This window comes from Benincasa hispida, chromosome 11 (assembly GCF_027475165.1).
Source record: "Benincasa hispida cultivar pf3 chromosome 11, pf3_genome.v1.1, whole genome shotgun sequence".
Taxonomy (NCBI): domain Eukaryota; kingdom Viridiplantae; phylum Streptophyta; class Magnoliopsida; order Cucurbitales; family Cucurbitaceae; genus Benincasa; species Benincasa hispida.
This window is the reverse complement of record NC_143488.1, coordinates 22,419,553-22,429,174: the sequence shown is the minus strand read 5'-3', so window position 1 is coordinate 22,429,174 and position 9,622 is coordinate 22,419,553. Positions and strand designations below refer to the sequence as shown.

Sequence of the window (9,622 nt, the reverse complement as noted above, 5' to 3'; positions counted from 1 at the left end):
GCCCTTTTAGGCTTTTCTCGGTACATATGGGACTAGTTTTTCTAAATATGATGTGATCTTAAATCGTATACCAAATACTTATCAAATATTATATCATAATTTTATGTATTTTTTTAAATCTTTAGCAAAATTTTTAATTTCTAAATCAATTTACAAATTATCCAAATGTATTTTTTAGGTGGATTTTACGTGATTGATTTTTATTTTTAAATTTTTGGAAAGATTAAAATTAAAAAGAAAGTGATAAAATATGGAAAAATATATGAAATCTCAAGCAGATTAATACCAAGATTGTAAATTCTCGAGCATAGTAATATCAAGATTTTATATATTTTCCATATCTTATCTTTTCTTGCAAAATTTAATCTTTCCCAAAATAAAAATCAAAATGCAATCATCCATCTAAAACAATATAATTGGTGAATTCATTTGGAAATTTAGAAATTCATATAATCATGGAAACAGAAATTGACCTAAAATTACAATATAATATTTGGTAAAGCTAACCTAGTTTGGATAAAATTTGAAAATATATAAGATCTGATATAAGATTTGGATAAATTATCTAATATTTGGAAAAAAATATTAAAATCTCGACGCTGGTCGATCTCGCCCAATATCCACCGAGAAAAACTAATTTAACTACTTTTCAAAAAGTGTGCTAGTCTTAAAGGATCGAAAGGTGAGAATATTGTTTCTAACAATTTCTCCAACTATTTCCTACGTCAAGGTGGTAGGGTTTTAAATATTAATTTCCTTTCAAATGTCAAATCTTCATAAATATTATTTGGTACGGACAAGATTTTAGGGTTTCTAATATTAATTTCTTTCCAAAGGTTAAATCCTCATAGATAAAATTAACATAAGATATAACTCATCAACAGAAGGAAAGTTATTTCAAATGAGAAAATTGTTGAAAATATTTGCAAATTTTAGAATCTACCAATGATAGATACTGATATAGATTATCATTATCTATCAACATCAATAGTTATATTTAAAAACAACCCTCAATAAATTGTGTGGTAATTTATTCAATGTTTTGAATTTATGTGATAAAAATCTTGGGCCAACAAACGATATGAAAGCAGCCTATAAATAGACATGCCTTTTTAATCAAAAGGTGTCTCACCAATAGTTTCAAATACTCGAGTGAATAACATACATCTTTTTCTTTTTTCTTTCCTCTTTCAAAAAGGAATAATGTCTTCTATAATTTCAAATTTTCCTACTTCAGTTATGAAAACCAATGACATTCCTGATACTAAGCGTTCTACTGCAAATTTTCATCCTAGCATTTGGACTGATCATTTCCTTTCATTTACCTCTGATGATGCATTGGTAAAACTAAATTTCAAAATTTCTTTTATTGAATATTTTATTTTAATTAGTTGTCATTTATTTTGTGTGTATAACTTTTATCCAATATTTTTGTATTTTGAATAATTTTAAATTTTTATTCTTCTAATTTCAGAAAGTAGACGATGGAACGAAAGAACAAGTTGAAAAGTTGAAAGAAGAAATACGGATGATGGTGGTTGTTTCTGTGGAAAACCCATTGCAGAAGTTGAAGTTGGTTGATTCGATCCAACGACTAGGTGTATCTTATCATTTCTAGAATGAGATTGACCATATCTTAGAACATTTATATGTATCTTATTCCACTTTATTAAATAAAGATGGTGATGAAGATCTCCATACTATTGCTCTTCTATTTCGACTTCTCAGGCAACAAGGTTATAGAATTTCATGTGGTAAGTTATACACAAACAATTGTTTTCTTTTAAAAATTTATGTTTTATTTAAACTACAAGCTTAAGCATACTATTTTTCATTATTATTTTCGGTGTTATGTTGCCTGCTTTATTGGAGTGTTTTAAGATTTTTTCTAAGAATTCAACCATTCTATTTAAGAAAGACGCAACTTATTATAAGAAATGGCAAGGAAATAGTCTGGATTTGAAAAAATAAAAAACAAATAAATAAATAAATAATAATAAATAAATGGTTACCAAATTGTGTTTGATTTTTTGTCTTTGAAGGTTAAACTTATTTCCTTCCCATTTTTTATAATGATTTGTATCTTTCCTAATACAATCGTTGAATTAGTCAAATTTCAAAAAAAAAAAAAAAAAAAAAAACACACACACACACACATTTTTAAAAACTATTTTTTTAGTTTTTCAAATTTTTGCTTGGTTTTTTAAACCATTAATAAAAGATGCATAACAAATGAAGATATTTGGAAATAAAAGTAGTGTCTATTGACTTAATTTTTAAAAACAAAAAACCAAAAACGAAATTGTTACCAAATGAGACTTAAACGAGTATCAAAGAGAGTCTTGAGACAAATTAAAAGTTACAAAGAATTTGGACTTCGAAAATTTTAATTTTAATTATAATTTGTTTAAGAACTATTTATTAATTTTTTTAAGTCTTAACTTAAACAGATATATTCTCAAAATTCATGGACAACAGTGGAAAATTTAAAGAATCATTGGGTAATGATGAAAGAGGAATTTTGAGCCTATATGAAGCATCACATATGAAGGGACATGAAGAAGTTGTGCTTGAGGAAGCTCTTGAATTTACTACCACGCATCTTAAAACATATATTGAATGCTCTAATAATCCTCATTTTGCATCTGAAGTTAGCAATGCCTTGAAATTACCTATTAGAAAAGGTGTTACGAGAATCAAGGCAAGAGAGTATTTGGGAATATACCAACAAGATCCTTCCCATAATGACACTTTGCTTACATTCTCAAAACTAGACTTCAACATATTACAAAATCTTCACCAAAAGGAGCTAATTGAAATCTTGAGGTACTCCTACCATTATAATATGCTTCCATTTTTGTATCAATCAAGATAACTCTAACCGACTTTATTGGTATTATTTATAGATGAGAACCGTTATAATATGTTTCCATTTATTATTATTATTATTATTATTATTTAAGTATCATGACGGGTGCAAATGGTATCTAAATTCCAACTATTAGGAAGAAAGGTTTTGGTAACAATCATAGTTTAATGCTCGTTTGGGATTTGCATTTGCAATCCTAAAAAGTGATTGAGGAAAAATCTTAGCCACTTACCTTTTTTGGTAAATCAAATTACTAATTAATATAAGAGAATCACGTCTAAATTTTAACTTTGCTGGCAAAACTTTTAGATTTAAGGTTTTCTAAAACTTTGTTAATTTGTTAACGATTTTAATAAATATGTTATAACAACATCCATCCACATTAATATATTTTGTCATATCTATTTTCAAATTTTAATTGATATAATTGTTAATAATAGTTGTGCTTAACTTTTATCAAATAATTTTGATTAAACTAAATTAGTTAAAATTCAAATCATATGAATTTAGAAAAATATATTGTAACAAGTTATAAATTAACTATCCAAATGGAAACAAGTAAAATAATGAGCCTATTTTGATACATATAACTAAACAACACAAATTTAATACTAATTTATTGAAAGCCTTAACTAGTTTTTTAATTTAAAATTATAATTTATCAAATATTATTTTACTTCTTTTTACTGTTGATTTTTCTAAAAAAAAAAAAAAACATTGTACACAATAATTATTTTAAAGAAAAATTCTCAGAAATAGAAAAAATATCAAATTATTTATAGAAATATCAAGAAAAAAAGACATCAATAGTTATTAGTGTCTATGTTTAACCATGTACATGATTTCTTCTCTAAAACAAAAATGAAAGGAACAAAATATTCATTCAAAAGTTAATCAAGAATCCATTTCATTTTAGTTTTCTTTTTTGTTTTTTTCTTCTATTTAGGTTTTTTTAGTACACGTGGATATGAAAACATGAACCTAACATTAGACATGAAAATTCTTCAAAAGTACAATACTTATTCGGATGATTTTTCAAAACATTGATTTCGTATTGTTAGGTAATATATATTTTTTTTATTTCGATAATATGTGGGATGAGGAAATCAAACATCTATGTCAAGGTTGGTATTCGTATTCAAAACTTGATTTGGTTTTTTAAAATTAAACATTGGTAAAAAAGTAGACAAAAAAAAAAAAGGAGACGGAAGAAATTGGATGTTTATAGGTCTGATTTTCAAAAACAAAAAAATTAAAACTCAAATAGCTACTTAACCGCAACTAAGTTCATATATGATTTGACTGAAAGGAATTATTAATCTATTATTAATATTTTTTCTTACTTGCATCTAATAATCAATGTTGATCGTATGATGATTACATTAGAGTAAACATGCAAGAAGCGGAAGCAATTACGATCTTAAGCACTCTAATTCCATCAATTTTAGCAATCTAGCAAGCATGTTCATATGAAAAAAATAGGGTTTCATAAATTATACCTTTGTTGAACTCTTCAATTACTTAAATCAAACTTAAATATTCACACCAAAACCTTGTAGACCACCACTTTATCTTCCATACTATTCTCTAGGAATTTAGATTGGGTGGTGGAACCCAAAATGAAGTTGAATCATGAAGGAATTTTGGAGAAATTTTCCAGATTTTGTGTCAATAGTCTAGAGAGAACATTGTCTCTTCCAACCTTCAATTGTTTTTTTTTTCCTATTCTCCTTTAACATGCAATTTCATTTCCTAAGAGTTTGACACAAATCCCACTAAATTTGAATGGTAAAATGAGTGTTTAAAGTGGGAAAATCTTACTTAGGGTGTTTTCCCATTTTCAATTGAACTTTATAATTTTAAATTTAAGATTGAATTTTTATTTTGAAATCAAACTTCAAAAAGATAAAATGTAAAAATAATAATATTAATTCAATAATTAATAATTAATAATTAATTCTAACAATTAATTTCAAATGATTAATTAAACAACTTTAATTAATTAAAGTAATTTAATATTAAATTAATTAAACACCATTTTTCCAACATGAATCCCTATTCATGTAAATAATATTTAAATCATAAGTATTTTTTAATTTTTCAATTTCATTTAATTTTATAATTAAATATATAATTATATCGTGTATAATTACTAATTTCCTTAATTTGTATTTGAGCACTTCAATTTTACTCATCACACGATTCTAAGGTTTAGTCCGTTTATGTGCTACTAGGAAAATTTAATGGACTTACAGATCATGGGCTCCAACGATCTGAGATTAACCAGCTAAACTCTTTAACCTAATTAACCAACATTCGTTAAATACTAGGTCACTCCACTAAAGCTCAGTAGTTGCACTCCCCTCACTTTTGATATATTTCTGTCCATCTTATTTAATCATAATCAGTAAGTCGACCCTTCAAAGGTTGTTCATAATAACGGTCGGGTCAAAAGTTTTTTTACCCCCGAGATTACATCTTGCTCTTTAAGTACCACCGATCCTTTAATGAACAATTGGTTTGTGATCAAATCACTAAACCGAGTCTCTCTCGGGCCAATGAGAGGGTGGGACCCTTTGTTCAAGAATCACAGTAATTACTTAAGGGAACAACCTCTCTACAATCGCTAAAAGTAGGTAGGAGAGAATTTCGTCTTTCACCCTATGTCCTCAGCTATCTATCCAATCTTATCCATGAAATGGGAGCCTTATTGAGCCGGTGCTATAGGGCCAACTCTCACTTATACAAATCTAATGATAGTTAGCTCATGATTAAATTCAAGTTACTTAGGTCATTGCTTTGAAATAGTCAGTCTTAAATAGTAAACAACGTTAAAAAGTAAGAGTCACTTATTTCTTGGTCCGGTATTATACAAACTCTTTGTATAGGATGCCCACTTGCATATCTCCACATGAATGATTTAGGATTACATCGTTTGTACTAAATACAAAGTGCACCACATCTAATATTGTTTCCAGAATAATGTACCCAGCCTTATCCATATACTATAGACCATTTTGGCTCTCTAGTCGAACTTGATCCACTCTTATGTCTCCACATAAAGTCCAAGTACTTATGTAATAACCATGAATCCTAGTTTATTGGATTTGATGCTAGTTACATATTCTATAATAATTTTATTGAATTTGTAGTTTATTGGATTTGATGCTTGTTACATATTCTATAACAATTTTATTGAACAAAAATTCAATAACATTTTTATTGCAAATATATTATATATAATCTTACAAACTGTGAGTTTTCGGACATATAACTCAACAGATTATGACAATGATTCATTGTCATCCAAATGAAATATGAAAAAGTAGAAAGGATAAATGCATGTTATTAAAATTTTGATTTTTAGATTGACCCATCCTTGTTTTAAGGAAAACTAAATATAAAGAAAAATGAGATGAAAATGTTCATACAATTTTACTTAATATCAGAGTCGATATACTTATTTATCAGAGTTAATTCCTTTTTTTTTCTATAAAGAAATTATTTACACATTTAGCGTTGATCTTTGTTGACAACATTGGAAAATTTGAAATAATCTTAATGCAAATAATAAATTACTATAGGTGGTGGAAAGAATTGAACGTCCCAACTAACTTTCCATTTGTGAGAGATAGAATTGTGGAGGATTACTTTTGGGCATTGAGTGTATATTTCGAACCTCATTTCAATGTGGGAAGGAAAATATTCACTAAAGTAATCGCCATGATCTCAATTATGGATGATATTTATGATGCTTATGGAACATTTGAAGAACTCCAAGTCTTCACTTTAGCAATCAACAGGTTACTTTCTTTACCCTATGAGTTTCTTCAAAATTCTTTTTCAATTTTATATGCATAGTCCATATATACTTGAAACAGAATTGAGTATGCTTTAATCAATTATACAATGTCTTTAATCTTTTAGATGGGACATAAGCATGATTAATCTACTCCCGAAGTATATGAAAGTTTATTATACAACTATGCTCGATCTTTTCAAAGAGGTTGATAACGAGATGGCGAAGGATGGAACATCGTATCGTGCCCACTTTGCAAAGGAAGCAGTAATTAAATATAATCCTTCTCATAATTTCCTATTAATACCATTAATCTTGCTATCTTTCTTTGCATGTATAAGAAGTTTCAACTTTATTTATGTGTGAATAGATGAAAAGGCAAGCTGAATCCTATTTCAAAGAAGCTGAATGGCTGAACAAAAAGTATAAACCAAAATTTGAAGAATACATGGAAGTGGCTCTAGTTAGCTCAGGTTATGGGCTACTTACAACTATTTCATTTGCTTGCATGGGTGACATTGGAACTCAAGAGGTATTTGATTGGCTTTCTGAGTGCCCAAAAATTCTTGAAGCCTCAACCATCATTGGTAGACTAATGGGTGATCTTGTCTCCTACGAGGTATGGGTCGCTCTCACTACTTGAAATAAGTCGATAATATCGCATGACTTTTTCTTAATATAACAATTGTGGGTGTGGGGATTGAACCTATGACCTCTAAAGATAAAAGTCATACTAATTACCACCGAACAAAGCTCACTTTTGTAATATCATATAGACTATCAATTGATATCTCGAAATATATCTATCGATATATATGTAGTTCACGAAATTTGACAGTGATAGTGAAGTTTAATATAATTGTTATAAATATTAATAAAATAAAATACAGTATATAATCTATTAATCCTAATTAATGTGACCATAAATATTAACAAGATATATAAGAGCTAGCACAATACCATCTTGGTTCCTATACTTTGAATTTTGTTCAGTTTTAGTCCTTATACTTGTAATTGTCCAATTTTAGCCTTTATACTTTTAGTAAAACTTAAATTCAATCCCGGTACATTAGATAAATTTTAAATTTAGTCATTGAAAATTAATTTTTATCAAATTTGATTCAATAATAACTATAATTTTCATGTAAGAAAAAGACACTATGTAAGTATATTTTCAGAATTTATAAAACAACAATGCTCATAGAGACTAACATTTTTGGGGGAAAAAAGGAGCAACAGGAAACTAACTGGAAGGAGCAATATTCACATTTATTAAAAGTATGAAGAAAAAAATTGGACAATTGAAAGTGCATAAGCCAAAAAGGAACAAAATTGAAAGTTTAATGATTAAACGATGTTATAACATAAAAATATATCTTAATTATTATTTTAAATATTATTTACAATCCTTAATAGGGTTGTTTTAATTTCAAATAAAGGAAAATCAACCAATTTATTTATAAATATAGCAAAATGTCACTATCTATAAGTTATAGATCAGGATAAACATCTATTATCTGATAGATGTCTAACGCAGTCTACTGTCCACTAATAGATGTCTATTGTAATCCATCATTAATAGACAGAAACATTTTACTATACTTTTTTCAATGTCACAAGAGTGAGATGGATTAATGGGTGCACTGATTATCTCAATTAGGTTAACACAACCATAGCATCCCCATGGTTCCTCAATTCCATCTAAAAGATATCTTAATATTTATCATATTAATACATTTTTTATGTATCTATAAATATATCCGTAAAATTGAAATTTTAACAACTCAGCATCGTTATTTTATTCCTTGATAACATCAAACTTTGCTACTAAATTAATTTGTATATGTTTGCTACCTTTTTTTCGTAGTTTGAGAAACAAAGAGAACATATTGCTTCTGCCGTTGAATGTTACATGAACAATTATGGCTGCTCAAAAGAAGAAACATATTCTGAATTTCAAAAGCAAGTAGAAGATGCATGGAATAATATAAATGAATGTTGCCTTCATCCAGCCACTGTTCCAATGCCATTTTCATTGTGTGTATTAAATCTCACCAGAGTTATTCCCTTGCTTTATTCTGATGAGGATGGATATACAAATGCTAAGGGTAGGACCAAAGTTTTTATCCAGTCTCTTCTTGTTGAACCAGTGCGTTTTTAACTACTTAATGAGGCAACGTTTGTGAAATACAATATTTATGGATCAATTGTGTGCTATAACGTGTAATATATAGAATTTGAAGGGTCCACAAAGCTATTATGTTTTTTCTTTTATCGAATTTATATTGAAAAACAACGTTAATGAATATATATGATATTTTACCAAATATAGCGATGCTTCTTGTTTACATGAGTTGAATTATGCTCATTTTGACCTTATGTAATAATTTTTATGTTCTTTAAAATTATCGTCTCCTTAATTAATAAGTTTATTTCTTGATTCAACAAGTTCATCCAAATCACCGCAAAAGTGATTTAGTTATATGTTTTCAAGCCTCCGTTTTTACTTTCCTCAACCTCTTTGAAATTACCACATCTATAATAGGAAAACTCTGCCACTGCTTGTCAAACCCCTTTCCAGATTACCCTCTTAAGCTGGAAAGAGGTGTGACGGTAGAGGTTACCAACCTTTATGTGGTACTTACTGCCTAGATGACCTGTTTAAGAACCCTAAACATCACAAATGTCATTCAAGAACTAACTGAACTTCGAACTTTAAGACAATCTTAGGGTACTATTCATAGTAAATTACTACGTACAAACAGCAACAAAGTTTAGTGGGTCCTACAGACTAATAAGCAACATGTGTACAAATATTTATAAAATAACCACCTAAGTTTCTTTCCATTTATCTTTAAGTGGCAGAGCAGCAACGCAGTTTACTTCTGGAGAGATGACTGCTATCAGGAAAAAACATTTAAAACAGGGTGAGCTACTAGCCTAGTGAGTGACTA

At 28.1% G+C, this 9,622-nt stretch overlaps 1 protein-coding gene across 1 annotated transcript; it reads left to right on the top strand.

Annotated features, from left to right (window-relative positions):
- The first annotated feature begins 1,139 nt into the window (after positions 1-1,139).
- LOC150032482 ((+)-gamma-cadinene synthase-like) lies at positions 1,140-8,997 on the top strand. The gene is made up of 7 exons (XM_090306672.1): positions 1,140-1,341; positions 1,475-1,754; positions 2,451-2,826; positions 6,454-6,672; positions 6,797-6,935; positions 7,039-7,287; positions 8,536-8,997. Exons 3-7 carry the CDS (start codon positions 2,468-2,470, stop codon positions 8,827-8,829), a joined length of 1,260 nt encoding a protein of 419 aa, XP_090162798.1. The 5' UTR covers positions 1,140-1,341; positions 1,475-1,754; positions 2,451-2,467; the 3' UTR covers positions 8,830-8,997.
- Positions 8,998-9,622: the final 625 nt, after the last annotated feature.